At 37.1% G+C, this 25086-nt stretch overlaps 1 protein-coding gene across 9 annotated transcripts in view; it reads right to left on the bottom strand.

Annotated features, from left to right (window-relative positions):
* ANKRD17 (ankyrin repeat domain 17) overlaps positions 1 to 25086 on the bottom strand; it is a 160367-nt gene that overhangs the window by 9919 nt on the left and 125362 nt on the right. For all 9 annotated transcript variants that reach the window (XM_061145803.1, XM_061145804.1, XM_061145805.1 and 6 more), the window contains 6 exons: positions 16063 to 16234; positions 14288 to 14735; positions 13644 to 13799; positions 11399 to 11548; positions 8412 to 10048; positions 487 to 684 (listed from right to left, as the gene is read on the bottom strand). In XM_061145803.1, coding sequence (XP_061001786.1) covers positions 487 to 684; positions 8412 to 10048; positions 11399 to 11548; positions 13644 to 13799; positions 14288 to 14735; positions 16063 to 16234 — 2761 coding nt within the window. The remainder of the gene's footprint in view (positions 1 to 486; positions 685 to 8411; positions 10049 to 11398; positions 11549 to 13643; positions 13800 to 14287; positions 14736 to 16062; positions 16235 to 25086) is intronic.

Genomic DNA, 25086 nt, shown 5'->3' with positions numbered 1-25086 from the left:
CAAGAACATAAATTGCATTTTTCTAGTATTTATTTATTTATTGAGGTATAGGATTTACAACTTTTTGTTAGTTTCTGGTGTAGAATATACACTCCTCTCCTTTTGCCTTCAATCTATATATATATATATATACATATGGTATATATATATACCATACACACACACACAGGTACACACATACAGGTATATGTACATATATACTGCTTTCCATATTCTTTTTAATTATGGTTTATCACGTGCTAAGTCACTTCAGTCCTGTTCCACTCTTTGTGACCCCATGGACTGTAGCCCGCCAGGTTCCTCTGTACATAGGGTTCTCCAGGCAAGAGTACTAGAGTGGGCTGCCATTCCCTTCTCCAGGTATAGTATTTAAATTATTAAGAGATTTAAAACTTAAAAATTCCAAACTTTGAAAGACTTTAAAACTTTTTTTTAAAGGGAACATAAAGTCAAACTCTTCCTCTAGAATTACTGTACATTACTCACCATTTGATGCTGATGAACATGGAGTCAACAAACTAAGTGGGGAAAAATGCTGTCTGTTAAAGTTAGCAGCTGTGGGTGCTCCTCCAAGGGGTGCCCCAGGTCCATACATTTGACCTCCTGAAAGGTTTGAGGCAAAGTTTCCCAAATGTGTAGAGGAAGGTGTTACAGAACCATATGGCGAGTCCATATTGACAATACCTACAATGTAGAAGATAAATCATAATTTATAATAGCTACCCTTAAGATATATAACTAGAAAAACCTAAAATTCCAAGAGGTGTCTAATAAATCCAAATATATTTTGGATTATTAAAAAAATTTCTCCTTGCTTACTTCTTCCAGTCCACTCTGACTCATTATCTCCCCTTTTATTTTATAAAGATAGCTATAAAAAGGAAATTACCATGAAAAATATTTTATATTTAATTTTGATTTTGACAGATTATTATTTATTATAGAATACATGGAGATTTAATATAACACTAAAATTTACATAGGTTTGGTGGGCAAGGAGCTGTATCAAATTTTATCTTCAAAAAAACTTATAGAAATCAATCATCAATCAATTAAAAATAAACATTAAAAAAAAACACACAAGGGGAGGGAGGGATGAGTGGGCAAATCACAGAGGATATTTAAGACACTGAAAAGACTCTGGATGATAGAATGATGCTGAATACATATCACTAGACTTTTGTTCAAATTCACAGAATGTACAGCATTACAAGAGCGAACCCTCATGTAAACTACAGACTTTGATAAGGATATGTGAATGTATGTTCATCAATTGTAACAGAAGTACTACTCTAGAGGGGGATGCTGCTAATAAAGGAGGCTATGCCTGTATGGAGGCAGATGGTATGGGAAATCTCTACTTTTCTCTCAATTTTGCTGTGAACTAGAGTGCTACTTAAAAAAAACCTAAAACCCTCAAAAAATGAAACAAAAAACTATAAAGGACTGTAGATATACTCTTATAATAAAGAGACCTGATGATCAGCACGCTAACTAAAGTGACCATGCTTTCCAAGCTAACTGAGGGACAGTCTTGTCACTGAGTGCCTCCTGATACAATGCGGTGTGAGGTTAAACATTTCCTATCTGATGTTCCTGCTAGACATGTTTAACCAGAATGTAACCATGGATTGAGAAAACAGGCAAATCTGAAATGTAGGACATTCTTCAAAGGATTCAATGTTGAGAAGAACAAAAGGAGGTGGTGAGATGTTTTTGACTGGAGGAGATCAAAAAGACCTAATAGCCAAAGGCAATGTGTGAACCTTGATGGCTGCATCAAAAGGAGAGAAAACAGAATGTATAGGCATAAAGGATGTATCTGGCATGATCATCCTACATATTTGGTGCTGTTACTGAATTAAGTTTTCTTTTCTCGGGTGTAGAAATAGTGGTATAGCTGTGAAGGCAAACATGCCTGTGTTGACCTGAATCTAACACTTCCCACTGATGGACTCTCAAGTTGAACTTCACGGCTAATTTTGGCTCTAATCACTGCACACCCCTTAAAACTTCACCTCCCTATGCACTGTGTCCTTTGTCTATACTTTTCCAAAAAAAAACACTATTTCCATTTTCTCTAAATCTTAATTTTAGTATTTTAACCATTAGTAATTTTATTCATTTTAGTTTCATAGTTTTACAGTATTAGTAAAAATAGTGGTCATTGCAAATAAATATAAAATGGAAGTTGATGGAAAAATCCCAAGTCTTCCTGGTTAATTCCCCACCCCCACCCACCCAAAAAAACTAGCTAGTATATGGCAAATATCCTTTCACATGTTATCTTTAGGCATATATTCACTTTGTGGTGGTGAGTGGTTTAGTCGCCAAGTTGTGTCTGACTCTTGCAACCCAACAGACTGCAGCTCACCAGGCTCCTCTGTCCAGGGATTTCCCAGGCAAGAGTACTGGAGTGGATTGCCATTTTCTTCTCCAAATTTTAGTCTTTCTTAACATATTTCTGACAAAATGTGGTCCACTGGAGAAGGGAATGGCAAACCACTTCAGTATTCTTGCCTTGAGAATCCCACAAACAGTATGAAAAGGCAAAAGATAGGACACTGAAAGATGAACTCTCCAGGTCAGTAGGAGCCCAATATGCTACTGGAGATCAGTGGAGAAATAACTGCAGACAGAATGAAGGGATGGAGCCAAAGCAAAAACAACACCCCGTTGTGGATGTGACTGGTGATTAAAACAAGGTCCGATGCTGTAAAGAGCAATATTGCATACGAACCTGGAATACTGCATAGGAACCTGGAATGTTAGGTCCATGAATCAAGGCAAACTGGAAGTGGTCAGACAGGAGATGGAAAGAGTGAATGTCAACATTTTAGGAATCATCGAACTAAAATGGCCTGGAATGGCTGAGTTTAATGCAGATGACCATTATATCTACAACTGTGGGCAAGAATCCCTTAGAAGAAATGGAGTAGCCATCATAGTCAACAAAAGAGTCCAAAATGCAGTACTTGGATGTAATCTCAAAAACAACAGAATGATCTCTGTTCGTTTCCAAGGCAAGCCATTCAATATCACAGTAATCTAAGTCTATGCCCCGACCAGTAACGCTGAGGAAGCTAAAGTTGAACAGTTCTATGAAGACCTACAAGAACTTTTAGAACTAACACCCAAAAGAGATTCCTTTTCATTATAGGGGACTGGAATGCCAAAGTAGGAAGTCAAGAAACACCTGGAGTAATAGTCAGATTTGGCCTTGGAATACAGAATGAAGCAGGGCAAAGGCTAATGGAGTTTTGCCAAGAGAACACAGTCGTCATAACAAACACCCTCTTCCAACAAAACAAGAGAAGACTCTACACATGGACATGACAAGAGGGCCAACATCAAAATCAGATTGATTATATTCATTGCAGCCAAAGATGGAGAAGTTCTATACAGTCAGCAAAAACAAGACTGGGAGCTGACTGTGGCTCAGATCATGAACTCCTTATTGCCAAATTCAGACTGAGATTGAAGTAACTAGGGAAAAGCACTAGACCATTCAGGTATGACCTAAATCAAATACCTTACGATTATACAGTGGAAGTGAGAAATAGATTTAAGGGACCAGAACTGATAGACAGAGTGCCTGATGAACTATGGACAGAGGTTCCTGACACTGTACAGGAGACAGGAATCAAGACCATCCCCAAGAAAAAGAAATGCAAAAAAGAAAATGGCTATCTGAGGAGGCCTTACAAATAGCTGTGAAAAGAAGAGAAGTGAAAAGCAAAGGAGAAAAGGAAAGATATATCCATTTGAATGCAGAGTTCCAAAGAACAGCAAGGAGAGATAAGAAAGCCTTCCTCAGTGATCAATGCAAAGAAATAGAGGAAAACAATAGAATGGGAAAGACTAGAGATCTCTTGAAGAAAATTAGAGACACCAAGGGAACATTTCATGCAAAGATGGTCTCGATAAAGGTCAGAAATGGTATGGACCTAACAGAGGCAGAAGATATTAAGAAGAGGTGGCAAGAATACACAGAAAAACTGCAAAATAGATCTTCACAACCTAGATAATCACATGTGTGATCACTCACCTAGAGCCAGACACCCTGGAATGTGAAGTCAAGTGGGCCTTAGAAAGCATCACTATGAACAAAGCTAGTGGAGGTGATGGAATTCCAGTTGAACTATTTCAAATCCTAAAAGACGATGCTGTGAAAGTGCTGCACTCAATATGTCAGCAAATTTGGAAAACTCAGCAGTGGCCACAGAACTGGAAAAGGCCAGTTTTCATTCCAATCCCAAAGAAAGGCAATGCCAAAGAATGCTCAAACTACCACACAATTGCACTCATCTCACACGCTAGCAAAGTAATGCTCAAAATTCTCCAAGTCAGGTTTTAGCAATATGTGAACCATGAAATTCCAGATGTTCAAGCTGAATTTAGAAAAGGCAGAGGAACCAGAGATCAAATTGCCAACATCCACCTGATCAATCATAGAAAAAGCAAGAGTTCCAGAAAAACATCTATTTCTGCTTTATTGACTATGCCAAAGCCTTTGACTGTGTGGATCACAACAAAATGTGGGGAAAGAGATGGGAATACCAGACCACCTGACCTGCCTCTTGAGAAACCTGTATGCAGGTCAGGAAGCAACGGTTAGAACTGGACATGGAACAACAGACTGGCTTCAAATAGGAAAAGGAGTACGTCAAGGCTGTATATTGTCACCCTGCTTATTTAACTTATATGCAGAGTACATCATGAGAAATGCTGGGCTGGATGAAGCACAAGCTGGAATCAAGATTGCTGGGAGAAATATCAATAACCTCAGATGTGTAGATGACACCACCACCCTTATGACAGAAAGTGAAGAAGAACTAAAGAGCCTCTTGATGAAAGTGAAAGAGGAGAGTGAAAAAGTTGGCTTAAAGCTCAATATTCAGAAAACTAAGATCATGGCATCCGGTCCCATCACTTCATGGGAAACAGATGGGGAAACAGTGCAAACAGTCGCTGACTTTTATTTCTGGGCTCCAAAATCACTGCAGATGGTGATTGCAGCCATGAAATTAAAAGATGCTTACTCCCTGGAAGGAAAGTTATGACCAACCTAGACAGCATATTAGAAAGCAGAGACATTACTTTGCCAAGAAACCTTGACTGTTTGGTCAAGGTTATGGCTATTTTTCCAATAATCATATATGGTTGTGAGAGCTGGAGTATAAGGAAAGCGGAGCGCTGACGATTTGATGCTTTTGAACTGTGGTGTTGGAGAAGACTCTTGAGAGTCTCTTGGACTGACTGCAAGGAGATCCAACCAGTCCATCCTCAAGGAATTCGGTCCTGAGTGTTCACTGGAAGGACTGATGTTGAAGCTGAAACTCCAATACTCTGGCCACCTGATAGGAAGAGCTGACTCATTTAAAAAGACCCTGATGCTGGGAAAGGTTGAAGGCAGGAGGAGAAGGGGACAACAGAGGATGAGACGGTTGGATGACATCACCGACTCAATGGACATGAGTTTGGTTTAACTCTGGGAGATGGTGATGGACATGGAGGCCTGGCGTCCTGTGGTCACGGGGTCGCAAAGAGTCGGACACGACTGAGTGACTGAACTGAACTGAACATATCACCTAGATTTCACATTTTTTGAAAAGTGAAGTATTTTCACTGAATTTCAACTTTACAAAAATTAAATAAAAAAGCATTTCTTATTCATCTCCAAAATATATAAATAGCTCATGCAACTCAATATAAGAAAAACAAACACCCTGTCCAAAAAAATGGGCAAAAGATATAAGTAAACATTTCTCCAAGCAGACATACAGGTGGCAAAAAGCACACTGAAAGATGCTCAACATCACTAATTATTAGAGAAATGCAAACTACACGAGGTATCACCTTATACTGGTCAGAACGGCCACCATCAAAAAGCCCACAAGCAATAAATGCTGGAGCGAGTATGGAGGAAAGGGTACCCTCTTACACTACCAGTAAAAATGTAAATTCATATAGCCACTATGGAGAACAGTATGGAGCTTCCTTAGAAAACTGAAAACAGAGCTACCATATGATCCCTGGTGGCTCAGAGGTAAAAGAATCTGCCTGCAATGTGGGAGACCTGGGTTTGATCCCTAGGTCGGGAAGATCTCCTGGAGAAGGAAATGGCAAGCTACTCCAGTATTCTTGCCTGGAAAATGCCATGGACAGAGGAGCCTGGCAGGCTATAGTCCACGGTGTTGCAAACAGTCGGACATGACTGAGCGACTAACACACTATATGACCCAGCAATCCCAATCCTGGGCATATACCTGGAGAAACCATAATTTGAAAAGATACATTCACCTCAATGTTCACTGCAGCACTACTTACAATAGCCAGGACATGTAAGCAATCCAAATGTCCATCAACAGAGGAATGGATAAAGAAGATGTGGTACATATGTACAATGGAATATTACTCAGCCATAAAAAAGAATCAAATAATGCCATTTGTAGTAACATGGATGGACCTAGAATTGTCATACTGAGTGAAGTCAGACAGAGAAAGACAGATATATGATAGAGCTCGTATATGGAATCCAAAAAAGGAGTATAAATTAAAAAAAAAACTTGTCTACAAAACAAAAATAAAGTCACAGAAATAGCTCTGTACATATGTAGAAAACAAACTTACGGGTACCAGGTGCTAAGGGGAAACTGGGAGATCAGGACTGACATACACACACTCCTGTATATAAGATAAGTAAGAAGCTACTGTACAACGTGGGGAGCTCTACCTGCTACTCTAACGGCCCATATGGGGAGACAATCTCTACAAGAGTGGATATATGTACATATATAACTGATACATTTTGTTGTACACTTGAAACTAACACAACATTGTAAATCAACTATACTCCAATAAAAAAAAAAAGTATTACCAATGTATTAGCATATGAAGCTTTACAATAAATTATATTGATTCTATTGTTTTAGTACTCAGGAGAAACTGCTTTTGAAAATACACAAAAAATGTTTCAATCAACTCCCAGCAAAGAAATATTTACTGATCATGTTCATTACATTATATTTATGTGCTAATAGGTAAACATAACAATCAGTTCCCATTAGTCCCAGAATGTCATCTCTCCAATCACACACATCTAGTTGGCAACCTTTCTGTAAAGGTGTAAATAATATTTTTAGACATCAGTAGAGCATGGAAATAGAAAAAGAAGATTATTGGTAAATTGTGGAGTATGAATAAAGTCTCTAGTCTAATACTGTTCCAATATTAATTTCTTAGTTTTAATAAATATATCATTTTATATAAGATGTTTACATTAGGGGAAGTTGGGTAATTATAGAAGAAGTCTTCTATAACAAATATTTCAAAGTAAAAAGTTAAAAAAGAAAAAGCAACCACTCAAAACCAGATCTTTAGATCTTCTTTAAATATCAGCACTGCCCAATAGAATTTTTTATGTTAACAAATGTGTTCAACAACTGTGCTGTGCAATATCGCAGCTACCAGCTATATCTGCTCATTAAGTAAGTATTTGAAACACAATCAGCCTACAGCCACTGTGGAAAACAGGATGGAGGATCTTTCTAAGAACTGAAAATGGAACTACCACAACGATCCTGCAATTCCACTTCTGGAAATACATTCAAAAGAAACAAAAATATTAACTTGAAAATATACCTACACTCTCATGTTCATAAAAGCATTATTTGTAATAGCTAAGATATGGAAAAAACCCTAAGTATCCATTCGTGGATGAATGGAAAAGAAGTTGTGGCACACATACACTTTAAAAAAAAATATGGTTGAATATTCCACTGTGTGTGTGTGTGGCACATAAACACACACAGTGGGATATTATTCAGCCATATATATATTTAAAAAGGAGGAAATTCTGCCATTTCTGATAAAATGGATGTGCCATGAGCATCAAACTAAGTAAAACAAGTCAGACAGACAAAGACAAAGTTTATGTTTTCATTTATATGTAGAATTTAAAACAAACAAACTCGTTGAAAAAGATCAGATTTGCGGATATCAGAGGTGGGGGGTGGTGCAGATTGAAGGCAGAATTGACTGTAAAGCCGAAGTAGAATTTTTAAAATATGTGGTATTTTTAATTTGAAATGAAAGCAACCTTTTGATGGCATTACCTTATTAAATTAAAATATAAGAGACTTTGTTTTTTTATTTTGAGAGAGAAAAATGTATTTGATGAAGAAATTTACTTATGGTAAATATAAGGTAAAATCCATTGTAGTTTCTAAAAAGATTTAAAAAAATAATAATGCCATACTAAATACACTCAATACTCACAACAGCATTTGATTTAGTACAACAGTCTGTCCATCTGGCCCAATCAGAGTAAAAGTATTAGAAAATAACCAGAGTTGTTGCATCATCTGTATAAATGAGCAGGTACAGAATGTCAGAAAATACAAACTTACCTGAGGGACTGGGAGCAGGTCTCTGTAATGGTGGTCTGAAACCTGGAGCTTTAGAAGTATCAGACTGATGTAAAGGATCTGAATTTGGCAAATATGAGGATTTTCCTGATAGCATAGATTCTGGTGTTGACTGAGATGAAACAACAGATCCTCCCCAGAAGGCATGAGCAGAAGTCGGGCTGTTTTCAAACAATGTGCTAAAGGGCCCAAATGGTAAGGGGGCACTGAAATTGGGAGCAATAGGTTTATTTGCTGGATGTACTGAATTTTGACAAGCACTTTGTGTACTTAAGGTCGAAGGTAGCTGGACAGAGGAGGGAACACTGTGAGGTCTTTTAATGTGATTGACACTAAGGACTGCAACAGATGAATTCTGCACTGGAGCTGGATTCTTGTGAGGGGCAGTTGTGCCATGAGAGGGTGGTCTAATAGCAGGGGGTTCCATCTTAGGAGGAGGCTGGGAGCATCCCATTTGTGTCTGAGGCATAGGGTAAGTCACTGGGGCAGTAGAAGGCACCGCCGCTGGAGCAGAACTTGTGGTTGCTAGAGGAGGGACAGTCATTCTGACTTCCGGGGGAGGAACCTGAGACTGCTGAAGAGGTGGTCTTGGCTCCTGAGAAGCAGATCCCGGAGGCTGTTGCTGAGCAGAATGAACTGATGAACTCCCAGAAGAACTGCTGCTGTTTGGAGGTCTACTGTTTGTTGTTTCTACTACTGGTGGACTACCTGCTTCCGGTTCAGAGGAAGATGCCCCTTTATTGGGAGATGCTGTTCCACAATCCAAAGGGCTGTTTCTAGAAACTCCTCCTGGCTGGGCTGGTGGTGATGGGGAAGATGGGGATGATACTGGGTAGTGTTCTTTGGCAGTAGGCATAGGATATGTGGCATTTGTGGGTGCAGTGCTGTTGTTGCTTGCTGTGGTTGTGACTGTTGTGGTGGTGGCATTGGATGTCTTCACAACTGTGACAAAAAGCTGCCTTCTAACTGAAGGTGAACTCGGACTGCCATTTGTAGATGTACCAGGCACCGTTGAAGCTGATGAACTGGTTGTAGTTGTTGGACTTGAAGTTAAAGAACCTGCTGAATTCACCTGAGAACCACTGCTATTCTGATTGCTATGGCGAGGCACCATGTGAGGCTTAGGCGAGTTAGTAGCTCTGGCAGGGCTCAAAGGCCTGACAGGAAAAGGACCCCAAGTGGATTGAGCTGGTGGAAAAGTACCTCCAAAGTGGGTCATGGGCAACCTTGGTGGACGGATCTGCTGGAAAGTCTGAGCAGCAAGCAAAGCATGTGCAAACTGTGGAGGAGGATATGCTAATGGCAGAGAAACTGGAAAACCAGGCCTCACATTATTCACTGGGTTCTTAATGGTTTTGTGAGCAGATGCAGAAGAAATTGCAGGCACAGTAAGCGCTGTGGCAGTTTGAGATGCTGATGACAGAGCTACCGTCGTCATTTTAATCCCCATCAAGGAACTGTTAGCAGCGGTGGTGGTAGGTGCTGACGACCCAATTTTGGAATTTGCTGAGGAGCTTTTCAAACGATTCTTTGGAATGAGTTCATCAATTTCTTTGTCTGGATCCTTGATCAGAGCATTGATCAACTGAGTTGCCTGTCTTGTTGATTCAGTGCCACCCCTACAAGTTGACCAAAAAAAAAAATGAGGTCCAATTTCCCCTTTTTAAGATACATAAGGCCTAAATTCATTTGTGTGTGCCCTGCATAGGTATGCACATATATACAAAGAACAGATAAAAAGTTCAGCAGCAAATTTTCTATTTTTGAGGTATTTTGCAAGCAAAGCGATACACTGTCCAACACACCACTATATTTTTCAAAGGAGAAACAAATTACTTCTTTTCAAAAAACTTAATTTCACTATTGTTGCCTCAGGCTAAGCTATCATTTTCCTACTGTGAAATACATTCTAGATTGAAAAATCACTGCACTTAAAATCCTACATAATCCATATTGTTACCATTAAGTTAAACTGATCAATATTAAAAGCAGTACAATTAAGCAAGAACAATAATATCACTGACTAAGAAAACAGTCCTTTATTTTAAATTCAGGTATGTAAAATGACTCTATTTACAGAATGTTTACTACTGGCTTCTTTATAAGTAGAGTGATTATTGTAACTATTTTGGACAGATGTCTCAAAATAGGAGAAAAACCCTGATAATGCCAACAATGGTCATAAGGTCAAAACCCAGTCTTCAATGTTTAGGAATATATGTGACTGACAGGAAAACCTTATGGAAATCCTGAGGTGGAAATTACTCATAAAGGGTTTCTGCTTTCCCTCTTCTCTGGATAAGACAAGTGTGACCACACCTACCCCAGGAGAGGCATAAAAAAGACAGGAGAGGAGGGTAAGTATAAAACAGAGTGAGTTAATTGCCTTTATCCTGTTGAGGCAAGTTATTAAACTATCAGCCCCTCTATTACCAGGAAGGGCACCAGTCTATCACAACCTTATGATTTCTTACAACATCATCTTTATTTTAAGGAATTACAGCACAGAAATACTCAAATATTCAATTCAAAACAAATATCTACTTTAGATTTAAGTCTATTACTGAGCTCATATTCTAAGTATACAATCTGGGAATAATAAATCTCAAATGCTAACTTAAGAGAAAGATGGAAAACTACTAAAATATGTTAGAAATCCAATCCCTCTTAAAAATTCTCAGAATAAGTTTTAAGAATGCCTTATTAAATGTTTATATAAGGAAAAATTATTCAAATTTTTGTCATACACACAAAAATGAAAAATTATTTTAAAGTCCTTTGAAATACTAAGAACATATAAATTAGAAAAACAAATTCTAAGAGTTATCTTCTCCAACACAAATCAAATTCTCATTTAAAAGTACGCTATTAAATACAAAGTTTCATTGAAAACTCAAATGCTTATCTATAATTTTTAAGCTCTAGTGCAATAAATATAAAGGGAAAAAAAATAAGAGACAGAATTTTGCCTTATAGTTATTATCCGGTCTCCCGTCTTGTCTTTTTGCTTATCAATATCTATGTGTGCACCAGTGAACTCCCGGATAGCATTAATATTACAGCCTCCTCTTCCAATCACTCTGGATATCACAGTTGACGGAACAGATACTTTCTTTGACCTGTTTAATGGTTGGAAAAATAAATTAAGATAAATCATAAATATCAGTGGTTGTAATTAAGACAGTTATACTAAAATATGTTTCTATAAATGCAGAACATTGTTGAATAAGCCTCTTCTACCTAGTCTCATCCTAAATGATACAAGGCAACTAAGAGCCACAGAAAAAAAGAGAGAGTGAGTTGCTCATCTCATTACCAAAAACTGTTTGCTTTTTTTGACTTTTATCCTCCATTACGATCCATAAAGCACATCCATGTAGACATACACTGTGTAAATGCAAATACTAATGGCAAGTAAGACAGACGGGTTCCCACCCACATATACTGACGATGTAGAAACCAAGTGAGAAAATCATAACACGATGTCATAAGTGCTCTAACAGGGCATCATAAAGACACACTGATAGGGGTGTCTAATCTAGCCCAAGGAGTTAAGAAAGGCTTCCTGTGAGTGCCTTTAGGTGTCTGACTTACATTCTTGTTTTTATTACCCAATATATAACTGAAAGGATGATATTAAAAATTTATTGTTTTCCTGCATTCTTCTAGAGGCCTTCAAATGATTATCCACAAATATGGACACTTGCTAAGGTATGTTTAGTTGTGTGAGGAAACAGAAAAAGTCTGTTGGAATTCCAAAAAGCAAAACCCACTTAACATAAAATTACTCAGATTCAGGAAAGGTAGATATAAATTTCTTACAAGTCTAAACTAAAGAATACTTCTAAAAGAAAAACAGTATAACTCTCAATGAAAAGAATGAGCCAATTATGCTTTAATGAATAAGTAAATTATTTATTCACAATAGATTATTAAATTAGAATTTTTTTAAACAGTAGTGTTGACAAACCTTGCTCCCTGCCCTTTTACATATATAACTAAGTCACCTGATAATTCCTTTTCCCTTAAAGAACATAACTCAGGGATCATTATTTTAAATTAGTTAAGAATTTGTTTGTATACTATAATATAAGATGCATGCAGGGACTTCCCTTGGTGGTCTAGTGTTTGGGAATCTGCCTTGCAAAGGAAGGGATGAAAATTTGATCCCTGGTTGGGGAACTAAGATCCCATATGCCCTGGGACAACTAAGCCCAGGCACCCGAAACTAGAGAGCCTAAGTGCTCCAGAGTCTGTTTGCTATAACAAGTGAAACCCACAAATCACAAGAGGAGCCCAAGTGCTGCAACTGGAGATGCCCACAACAGCAATGAAGACCCGGGGCAGCCAAAAACAAATAAATAAAACTGCATGCATGTATCGCTTCTCGGCCTTTTGGCTAAGATCAAGTGTAAAACTGCATGCAAAAAATGGAGTTATCTTATTTTATATGAGAGCATGGCTAATGGAACCTGGTGAATCCCAGTCCATGAGGCTGCAAAGAGTCCGACATGACTGAGAGACTAACAATGAGAATGAACTCTGGTGTTACGATTTTAATTAGTTCAACAGCCGTGTGACAGAGAGATGAAGACAGGATGGAGGTTGAGGGGAAGTCTTGGCCGAAAACAGGAGAAGAAATGTACATTATATTTTTTTTGGATCACATCCTTTCTGGGTAGGTGGTAAGATACCACCTTTCAGTTTCTGGGATACTGTTTTACTTTTTAACACACGTTATTTTAAAAATTCCAAGCAAAATACAGTAAAATATTTTAGCTCTAAAACTCTTGAAGTAAAAATATTCTATGATTTGAAGACAAGAATAGTTAAAACCAATATTTATTCACTCTCCAAATATTTATAAGCATGTGGCAGACACTACCTACTGGGCTTCAAGGTGACAAGGAAGAATAAGACAATCTATCACCTTAAAGAAATTAGTTCACAACCAAAAGCCAGTATCTATGCCGGTGGAGCAGACACACAATGACCTAACATTTTATGTAAAATCTCCCAGTTTTGAAAGTATTAACATATACTTTTTTCCATATAAAATACAGTATAGGTTGTCTCCCTTGGCAGCCCTGGGCCACCAGTTTGTTTGCAGCATTTCGAATAGTTAGGGGAATTTAATCCTAAGGTAGACTATACTTCTCTGTGAAATAGAGCACATATAAAAAGAATGAGAAAAACAAAGAAATAATCAACTACCTTCTTACAACCTCTTTCCATCCTTCTTCCCTCTTCTGTCCACGCTTGGGACTTGCTACTGTTAATTTCCCATTTGGAGAGGAAAGGGGAGATGGACCAGACTTTGTGCAAGTGGAGAGAGAATTACTGGTCACTTCACTGATGGTCTCTGACAATCTTTAACAAGGAGGAAAAACACACATTAAATATAGAACAGATGAAGAATTTTTTAATGAAAACAGTAAACTAATACATGATTTTATTCTTTATTTTTTGAATAACTATGATGAATAAATGAGAAATTTATTTTTCATTTTCCAATACTGGGCATAATATGAAGGGGCAATTTTAAGAAGATATAATCTAGAGGTCAAATATAGGGGAACTGAAATACAATAACAATCTCTGAAAAACCACAACCGATGCTTGTCATGGGTTAAGTTTAAGAATCCAAATGAAGAAATTACATAGTAATTCTTCTTTTTGTTTGTTTTTTCATAGTAATTCTTTAATTTAAAGAATTGTGCCTTCTTTAGAACAAAGACACATAGTTACTTTGTCTTTTTCATTTGACCGCTGTTCATTTGACTGCTTTACTAAAAGTTTCAACAATAAAGTGTTTCATAACGATACTGTAAATTGTGAAAATAAAAATTGGAACTCACTTTATTGAAGCCTTGCCAGAAACAGATTTTCTCTCCTCCTTGGGAAATGTAACCAGAACTGATGGCTGTTTCTTGCTGGTCACAGTGGTAGTGACCACGGCAGGTGAATGATTGTCACTCTTTCGGCTGCTGTTGCTGTTACTACTTTCATCACTGCAACTGGAAATTCTCATGTTATCACTATCTCCACTCTCGCTGGTACTGCTGCTCTTGGACTCTCCATTCACCTTCTCTGGCTGACTGTATGAGATTGGTAGTGGATCATCAAATATAATTTGAACGTTTTCTGGAGTAATTTTATTTTTCCTGTTTTTCCTCTTTGAACTGGTTGTAGTTATGGTATTATTTCTTTTACCATGGGAACCTGCCAAAGTGGTCCAGGTTGCAGATATACCTATGGTAGTAGTGGTTGTGGCACTTGGAGGCTCTGTCAAGACTTCAGGCTCATCTGTAGAAGCAGTAATACCGAATTAGCAAGTTCTAGTGTTCTTGGCATATATTTAGCTTTAAGCACTTGATAAAGATAAACCGAGAACCTACTTTACTACTACTGTTAGATAAAGTCATCCATCACTCATTCGACCATTCATTAGTAATGAGATGGATATGATTTATCTATTCTCCTCTCTGTTCCTAAGATCTAAACAACGTATACTAGGAAGTTATAAAAAATATTTCAGGGGACCTACCTGATAGTCCAGTGGCTAAGACACTACACTCTCAATGCAGGGGACCCAGGTTTGATTCCTGGTCAGGGAACTAGATCCATCATGCCACAGATAAGATCTTACATACTGCAAGTAAAGACTCTACACGCTGCAACTAAAAAAAGATCCTGTGTCCTGCAACTAAGACCTGGTGCAGACAAATACATAAACATTTTTTAAAAATTTGGAGATATTTTGGGAATGAATATGTACTATATATTACATATTATTCATAATTATTAAATTTCTCAAGTGTAATAATGTTATTGTGATTATGTAAAATAATGTTATTTTTTTGGAAATATTGCTCAAGTATATAGGGGTAATTCTGTATGATGTGTACAACATATATAAGACTATTAAAAAAAAAAAGGAAAAATATAAACGTGCCACAATGTTATATGAATCTAGGTGACTTGCAGGTATTCATCATACTAACTCTTAAACTTTTCTGTAGCCTGAAATTTTTCAAAATAAAAGACTGGAGGAGAGGGAAATACACACATACACACCATACATATTGGTGGTTTAATGACAATGGTTCTTTCTAACAATATCCTCACCTCAAATGATTTTTAGTTAGAAAGTAATTAAAAGTAATTTCCTCATTTAAGAAAAATTTGAACATGGTCTTGACTGTAGATGAAATTATGGAAGTATTGATGATTTTTTTAATGATTTTATGTATTTATTCCAGGTGCAATGTCAGACATCTGCAATTTGTTTTCAGATAGCTTAGGGAAAAAAATATGTATATATACTTAGAGAAAAAGATAAAGCACATATAGTAAAATGTTTATTTTTAAATTATGTGAAGGGTATTCAGGTGTTTGTTTTATCATTCTTTCAACTTGTGTGTAGGTTTGGAATTGTTTACAATAGAAAGTTGGGATGAAGCCAATAAATAAAAAGGGCATATAAATACTTTAGGGTTTAATAACATAAAAGATCTACTGTTATCTTGACTCATTGATATTTAATATTATCTTAAGTTACTTATATTAAATGAAATATAATTTTGAATAGAAAGCATTATATGAAACAAATTAGATGATTTAGAGAAAATACCTTCAACTTTATGCTTTTCTTTTTCTTGAGCAGCTTGGAGTTCAAAGTTTTCTTTATTTTTGGCTTCAATTTCTTCTAGTTTTCTTCTTTGTTCTTCCTTTTTCTTTCGTCTCTTCTCCTTTCTCTTTTCTCGTTTGGCAGCCAAAGCCAGCCTTCGACTTTCTTCCCTTAACTGTTAAAGAATCAATAAAACAGAATTATAACACTGGAATTTTCATTGGAAAAATGCTGTCACATAATGTCATTCATCATAAAGGTACTGGGATACCATAAAATTCAAAGTTATCTTAGTTCAACTCACTGTTTGATCAAAATCATACTCAAATCACTGTAAAGAGAAGATAATATTTTTAAATGTCAAGATCAAATTAACGATAAAAGATGACCTAATTTCAAAATGGATGATTGATAAAGATATATATAACTCCATAGTCACTATGGAAATGTAAATTATAAGAGGTTATCAGACAGCAAAAGTTTGGGAAAATGAATTCTTTCCCACACTGCCATTGGTATAAATATTAAAGTTTTTGGAAAAGTAATTTGAAAGCCTTCTATGAAAATTACAAACTGCTTATCCTAAGAATATATTCTATAAAATGTCTACCGCTAGTAGAAAAATATAGGTTTAACACTTTCCACTGCAAGAGTTGATTACTATGGTAGTAAAAGGAAACAGGCAAACTCATGTGGTGAGATCCAGGGTGGGGGTAAATTAACAACAGTATACATTTACAGAACACTGAGCTGTGCTCACATGCTCAGTTATGTTAGACTCTTTGCGACCCCATGGACTGTAGCCCATCAGGCTCCTCTGTCCATGGGATTCTCCAGGCAAGATATACTGGAGTGGGTTGCCAGTTTCACCTCCAGAGAATCTTCTTGACCCAGAGATCAAATCCACCTCTCTTGCACCCCTGCACTGGCAGGCAAATTCTTCACTACTGGTGCCACCTGGGAAGCTATCTATATTTTATGAGCATTTTAAATACATGTCAAAACAATGACACTCAGTTTATGGAAAATGTCACAATAGCCTAATTAATGAAACCAGTGCTTAGAGACAAGCTTATAAGCCAAATCAGACTTAAGTTTCTTGAGAAAAAGTCTGGTTTCATTTTTTCAGTCTCAAACCTTTGTTAGTCACTCCTCCTCTCTTTTGAAATAATCCCTGTTCAGGGTGACTGAAAGGTTTTGCCACCTTGAAAGGCAATGCACCATAATTACATTCTCTTGGGTAAGAGATAAGACTTTTGTTTTTGGAAAGATAAATAATTAAGGAGAATCTATAGAAAATCAGATACTTTCTCAAGCAGATGGATTTCAGGAAAAAATAAAAAATGGAAACTGGCGATACAGAATTTGTTTGCATAGTATCTGCCTCCTAGAAACTTTTGCTGATCTTCCAGAAGTACCCAACTTTCCTCTCAGTTCAGTCGCTCAGTTGTCTCTGACTCTTTGCGACTCTATGGACTGCAGCACGCCAGTCTTCCCTGTCCATCACCAACTCCCAGAGCCTGCGCAAACTCATGTCCATTGAGTCAGTGATGCCATCCAACCATCTCATCCTCTGATGTCGTCTTCTCCTCCTGCCTTCAATCTTTCCCAGCATCAGGGTCACTTCTTTGCATCAGGTGGCCAAAGTATTGGAGCTACAGCTTCAGCATCAGTTCTTCCAATGAATATTCAGGACTGATTTCCTTTAGGATTGACTGGTTGGATCTCCGTGCAGTCCAAGGGACTCTCAAGTATTCTCCAACATCACAGTTCAAAAGCATCAATTCTTCGGCGCTCAGCATTCTTTATAGTACAACTCTCACAACCACACATGAATACTGGAAAAACAATAGCTTTGACTAGACGGACCTTTGGTGGCAAAGTAATGTCTCTGCTTTTTAATATGCGGTCTAGGTGGGCCATAGCTTTTCTTCCAAGGAGCAAGCGAATTTCAATCTCATGGCTGCAGTCACCATCTGCGGTGATTTTGGAGCCCAAGAAAATAAAGTCTGTCACTGTTTCCGTTGTTTCCCCATCTATTTGTCATGAAGTGATGTGACTGGATGCCATGACCTTAGTTTTTTGAATCTTGAGTTTTAAGCCAGCTTTTTCACTCTCCTCTTTCACTTTCAAGAGGCTCTTTAGTTCTTCTTCACTTTCTGCCATAAGGGTGGTATCATCTGCATATCTGAGGTTATTGCTATTTCTCCTGGGAATCTTGATTCCAGCTTGTTCTTCATCCACCCGAGCATTTTACACGATATACTTTGCATATAAGTTAAATAAGCAGGGTGACAATATACAGTCTTGATGTACTCCTTTCCCATTCTGGAACCAGTCTATTGTTCCATGTCTGGTTCTAACTGTTGCTTCTTGACCTGCACACAGGTTTCTCAGGAGGCAGGTACCGTGGTCTGGTATTCCCATCTCTTTCAGAGTTTTCCAGAGTTTGTTGTGAGCTACACAGTCAAGGGCTTTAGCATAATCAATACTGCAGAAGTAGATGTTTTTCTGGAATTCTCTTGCTTTTTCTATGATCCAGCAGATGTTGGCAATCTGATCTCTAGTTCCTCGGCTTTTCTAAATCCAGCTTGTATATCTGGAAGTTCTCAGTTCACATATTGTTAAAGCCTAGGCTGAAGGATTTTGAGCATTACCTTGCTAGCATGTGAGATGAGCACAATTGTGTGGTAGTTTCAACATTCTTTGGCATTGCCCTTCTTTAGGATAGAAAGTGAAATCCTTTTCCAGTCCCGTGGCTACTGGTGAGTTTTCCAAATTTGCTGGCATGATGGCAGAACTTTAATAGCATCATCGTCTAGTATTCGAAACAGCTCAGCTGAAATTCCATTACCTCCACTAGCTTTGTTTGTAGTAATGCTTCCTAAGGCCAACTTGAGTTGACACTACAGGATGTCTGGCTTTAGGTGAGTGACCACACCATTGTGGTTATCTGGGTCATTAAGATCTTTTTTGTACAGTTCATCTGTATATTCTTGCCACCTCTGTTTCTTTGCATTATTCACTTAAGAAGGCTTTCTTTTTTGTCTCTCCTTGCTATTCTTCAGAACTCTGTATTCAGTTGGATATATCTTTTACTTTTGCCTTTCGCTTCTCTTAAAAAAAAAAAAAATATATATATACACATATATACACACACACACACACACATATATATATGTATGTATATATTATTATATATATAGGCTCCACTGGGTCTTAGCTGTGGCATTTGGGATCTAGTTCCCGAACCAGGAATCAAACCCATGCCTCCTGCATTGGGAGCTCAGAGTCTTAAGACACTGGGCCACCAGGGAAGTCTCTCGCTTCTCTTTTCTCAGCTATTTGTAAGGCCTCCTCAGACAACAATTCTACCTTGTTGCATTGCTTTTTCTTGGGGATGGTTTTTGTCACCATCTCCTGTACAGTGTTACAAACCTACATCCATAGTTCTTCAGGCCCTCTAACAGATCTAATTACTCGAATCTATTTGTCACGTCCACTGTATAATCATAAGGGACTTGATATAGGTTATACCTGAATGGCCTAGTGGTTTTCCCTACTTTCTTCAATTTAAGTCTGAATTTGGCAATAAGGAGTTCATGATCTGAGCCATACTCAGCTCTGAATCTTGTTTTCACTGACTGTATAGAGTTTTTCCAACTTTGGCTGCAAAGAATATAACCAGTCTGATTTTGGTTCTGACCATCTGGTGATGTCCATGTGGACAGTCGTCTCTTGTGTTTCTGGAAAAGGATGTTTGCTATGGCCAGTGTGTTCTCTTGGCAAAACTCTGTTAGTCTTTGCCCTGCTTCATTTTGTACTCCAAGGCCAAATTTGCCTTTTACTCCAGGTATCTCTTGACTTCCTACTTTTACCTTCCAGTTTCCTATGATAAAAAGGACATCTTTTTTGTGGTGTTAGTTCTGGAAGGTCTTGTAGATCTTCAAAGAACCAGTCAACTTCAGCTTCTTTGGCATTAGTGGTTAGGGCATAGACTTAGATTACTGTGATGTTGAATGGTTTGCCTTGGAAATGAACCGAGACCATTCTGCTGTTTTTGAGATTGCATCCAAGTACTACATCACAGGCTCTTGTTGACTATGAGGGCAACTCCTTTTCTTCTAAGGCATTCTTGCCACAGTAGTAGATATAATGGTCATCTCAATTAAATTCACCCATTCCCAGTCATATTTAGTTCACTGATTCACTCTTGCCATCTCCTGTTAGACCACATCCTATTTACCTTGATTAATGAACCTAACATTCTATGTTCCTAGACAATACTGCTCTTTACAGCATCGGACTTTACTTTCACCACCAGACACATCCCACAGGGCATTTTAAAAACTTTCTTTTACTCTGAGTGAAATGGTACTGTAGGGTTTTGGGGAAAAGAGTGATCTGGTCTCAGTGATACAAGATGATCATTTTAAGTGTTAAACAGAGAACAGACTGCAGAGCAGTGATGGAATCAGAGAGATTAGTTAAATGACTACTGTGGAAATAAAGGTAAGAGATGATATTAGTGACTTGAACCAGAGTGAGAAGTGATGAATAGTGACTAGGATTTCAGAGAGACATCCAAGGCAAAGGTCCCTCGATTTTGCAACACAGTGGAGAAAAATCAAAGATCATATCAAGATTTTTAGTCTGAACAGTTATAGAATTGTGGGTTTGGAGTAGGCAAAGATCAGGAGTTCATATGTGGACATTAAGTATGAGATGTTTAATTAGGTTTCCACAAGGACATGTTGAGTAGCTAGCTGGATATAAGAGACTGGAGTGTAGGGAAGAGGTCTGGGCTAAAGCTATAGATTTCAGATCAGCTATTATATAAAGGTAAGAAGCAGGATGAGATGATCAATGGATAAAGAAGATCCTGTAAAAAGCTAAATGGCTTACCAACTAAGAGGAGAGAAGAGGAGGAACTAGAGACACAGAAGGAATACTCAGAACGACTGAGAAAAACCAATAGTGTGTAATGTAATGGAGGTCAAGTAAAAAGAGTATATCACATGTTACTAGGTTTGGTAAGATAAGGATAGAGAAGTAATCATTGGCTTTAGCTACATGAGAGTCCCTGGAGACCATAAAAACATAGTTTTGGTAGAGCTGAGGGAGTGACAACCTAGCAGGAGTAGATTCAAGAAAAAAGGAATTGGAAATTACCAAAGTAGACAAGGAGTTCTGCTGCAAATGGGAGCAAAGAAATGGGCTTGCAGCCAAAGAAACAGGGGCAGGGGAGAGGTACTGGAGAAATCAAAAGCTTTCTTAAGACTGGATAAAGACATCTGCATGACGATGAGGATGACTCAGGAAAGAGAGCAAAATGATATAGAAGAAAAGAGAACTGCTACAACAATGTTTCTGAGTAAGCCATAGCAGACAGAAAATATGATCTAGCTCACAAATGGAGGGATTGGTTACAACAAGTTTATCCAGTAACTGGTAGGAAGTATATGGGTATAGGGGTTGGTGGGTTGGGAAGACAGGGTCAGGGGAAGTCTCTGGCAGTTTTCTTCTGGTGCTTCGGTTTTCTCACTGATTGGAGTAGGATGCAAGATCATCAACTGAGGTTGAAAAAGAGGATATACTAGATGTCACAGGATAAAGGAGAAAGAAAGTATGGTCTAGATGAGTGGCAGAATAAACTAGGGAAATACATAGTATGACTCCTGGACATTAAAGGGTTCACTGTCACAAATTTAAAGTAAAATTAGTCCTCAAGATTGATGCTTTTTTTTCCCCTCTTAGAAACTTACAGTTACTAGGCCTGAGGTAAGAATAAGGAGAAAGAAGTGTCAGGCCAGTGACGGGTTTCATTATAAATGGATCCAACTATTTATTGGTAGACAGAATGTTTTCAGGATTGTTGGAGGCAGCTTTACTCTAGAGGGAGTAAAGCTGAAAAGAGGTGATAATCAGAGAATGAAATGCATAAAACGGTGATTGTGAGGTGGGCATATGAATCGGTTCAGCAGTGGCAAAAGAACAAACAAACAAAAAAGAAAACATCCATTAAAAATATTTTTAAAATATACCCTACATAATTCCCTAAAAGATTAATGAAAGTTTATAAAGGGGAGAAATAAGAAGTGATAAAGTACAGGGGTAAAAACATTAAAAATGCTACCAATAACATCCACCATGGATTCTAACAGCCCAAAACATAACCTAGTTGTTAATGTCCTAAGAGATCAAGTATTCCAAAGTCAGACCAGTATTCCAAAGTATTCCAAAGTCAGACCAGAGGAACTGCTCCAGAGCATGAACTCTTGCACACAGTAAACAGTCAGTGAATCAAACGTTTGCTGCATAAGGATAAGGGAATCTGAGAAATAAAACAAGCAGTATTGAGTATCAATCTTCACAAACCTATTAACCAACATTTTCAAATTAGAAAGGTTGATCAAAGTAATAAATTATCCACGTAGAACATCCGCAAGCAGTAAGTTATCCATGTAGAACATCCAAGTTAAAGTAGACAAGACCAACTTCAATGACGTTTCTAAATCAGAAATGGTGGAGCCAGAATGTACCAAGTCTCATATGGCAAAAAGGTGTATTTTTCCAGATGTAAATCCTAAGTAAAAAATAGTGAACCAAACCCTAACACATCTGAATCTGATAATTTACCAAATACACTAGAAAGAAGCTGCAGTTCAAGAGTCTCCTCCATAATCTAAAATTATATCTATATACCAACCTTATTCAAAATTGTTTATAAAGTATCAATGCATGTGGAATAATTTACATCTAATTAATTTATGATTAAGAATTAATATTATGGGGAGAGATGCAATGACATTGAAAGAAGTTCCTTTTGAATTGCTTTAAATCTGAGGCTCTGAAAGCATTAACATCAAGGTTAAGAAAGGCTGGCAAGAATTCAAGAAAATAACACTTAGGTATTGCTGACGGTATTAGGGAAATATTTTGGAAGCATTAAATTTAAAATATATTGACTCATGTGAAGAAAGAAACTTATTCCATAAAAATAAAAGTGCCAAAATGTAACAAAATATGTATAATAATGTTTATTACAACATTATATGTAATGACAATACTGGAAACTTACTATGTAGTATATTATGCAGTTATAAATCACTATTAACTGACAATATTTTCCAGTTATTGAGAGAAAAGAAAGTATTAGAGTATTATATTCACATGATTCTTTGATTTATTTTTAAAGTATACTATCTTCACATACATGGATATTTATGTGCTCAACAAATGTTTACTAACATGCCAGGCATCATTTTGTGGTTCATACACTCTAGTGGTAGAGACAGACAATCAAGTAAAATGCAGTATTTAGAATATCAGAACATGAAAATAAAGAAGGGAAGAAGAGTAGAAAGATGTGAAAGGGAGACTTAAACATGAGGCAACTTTGCAGAGTTCACAGTTTACACTGCACATACTGTAACAAAGAAAAACCCATTCACGTTGATTAAGAAGAGACATGCACAACTGCACATGTGCCTAAATGCTGTTTGACTTTGTAATCCACAGGCTTGCAGTGTAGTCCTAAATGTATTTCATGTAATGTATAAACAACAAAGGGATGAAACAAAAATTTTATTTAAAAACAGACATATATGTCTCAGCTAAAAAAAGGATGCTTTCTACAACTGTGTTTTTGTTTAGTTGCTAAGTCGTGTCCCACTCCTTTGTGACCCCAAGGACTGCAGCCTTCTAGACTCCTCCATCCATTGGATTTCCCAGGCAAGAATACTAGAGTGGCTTGCCATTTCCTTCTCCAGGGGATCTTCCTGACCCATGGATCAAATTTGTGTCCTTTGCATTGGCAGGAGGGTTCTTTACCACTGAGCCACCAAGGAAGCCCTTCTAAGATTTATAACAATGCAAAAAGAAATAATATCATTAAATCATACTTAGAGATTCTAACAGTTAAAAATGAGAGAGTAATGCAAAAACAGGATGTTATAATACTGTAAGGAGGAAGCACTAAAACACAGGCTGACTTCAATTAAGGGGAGCAAGGAAACAAGGGAATTTAGAATAAAAAAAGATTTAAATCCTATCCTAGATTAGGTAAGTTACTTCACATCCCATAGATTTAGTTTCTCTACCTGTAATATGAGGGTAATAATACTTTTATAGAGAAGACTGAAATAATTTATATTCTCTCATATAATTTGACCCTACATATTGCCTGGTATTTTAGTAAACATTAAATAAATACCAGATGCAACTGGTCATATTTCACTAGCTGGTTATGCCTTGGTCATGTATGTCTTCCAAGTGCATTTGGTATTTCTGATAAATTTGTTTGCAACCAATTACAAGGTCCAGGATCAATGTAGTCAATTTGGATGAGGATTAAGAAAACATTAGTTGAGATAACTGAGCATTATAGAAGCTAGCCTCTCTTAACTTCCAGACAGGTAAAGTAATCATTACAGTGATTACAACAATCTGTTCTCAGGATATTATACTACTATAATAGTGTATTATAATATCCTGTAACAATCACTATAACAATCGTTACAGTGATTATAACAATGTGTTCATAGTCAATTAAAACCTCAAAGTGGCCAAGAAAAAGCTAATTTTTATTTGATCAGAATATAAAATAGAAAATTTTTTAAAATAAAAAAACCTTAATATTAAATATATTTTTTTCAGAAAATAGAGTACTTTCACATTGACTTTAGAAAAAAAATGTTTAAAATAATTTTATTTTCTTCATGCGAGATGAAATATGCAACTTAACATATCAAGTATAAACAAAAAGAATGTACCTGACTCTAATGAAAAATATTCTAATATACAACTAACTTGTGAACAACATGGGCTTCAACATGGCCCACTTCATGTGAACTCCTTAAAATAAGTAAGTACTGCAATACTACACAAATTGCAGTTGGTTGAAATCCATGGACTTGAAACTGCAGATATGTAGGGCCCAACTCTAAAGTTACACATGGATTTTCAACTGCATGGGGGAGTGGTGAGTGCTCCAGCCCCACTATCACTACATATTTAAAAACTGCG

The sequence above is a fragment of the Dama dama genome, chromosome 6 (assembly GCF_033118175.1).
Source record: "Dama dama isolate Ldn47 chromosome 6, ASM3311817v1, whole genome shotgun sequence".
Taxonomy (NCBI): Eukaryota; Metazoa; Chordata; class Mammalia; order Artiodactyla; family Cervidae; genus Dama; species Dama dama.
This window is presented reverse-complemented; position numbering and strand designations above follow the sequence as displayed.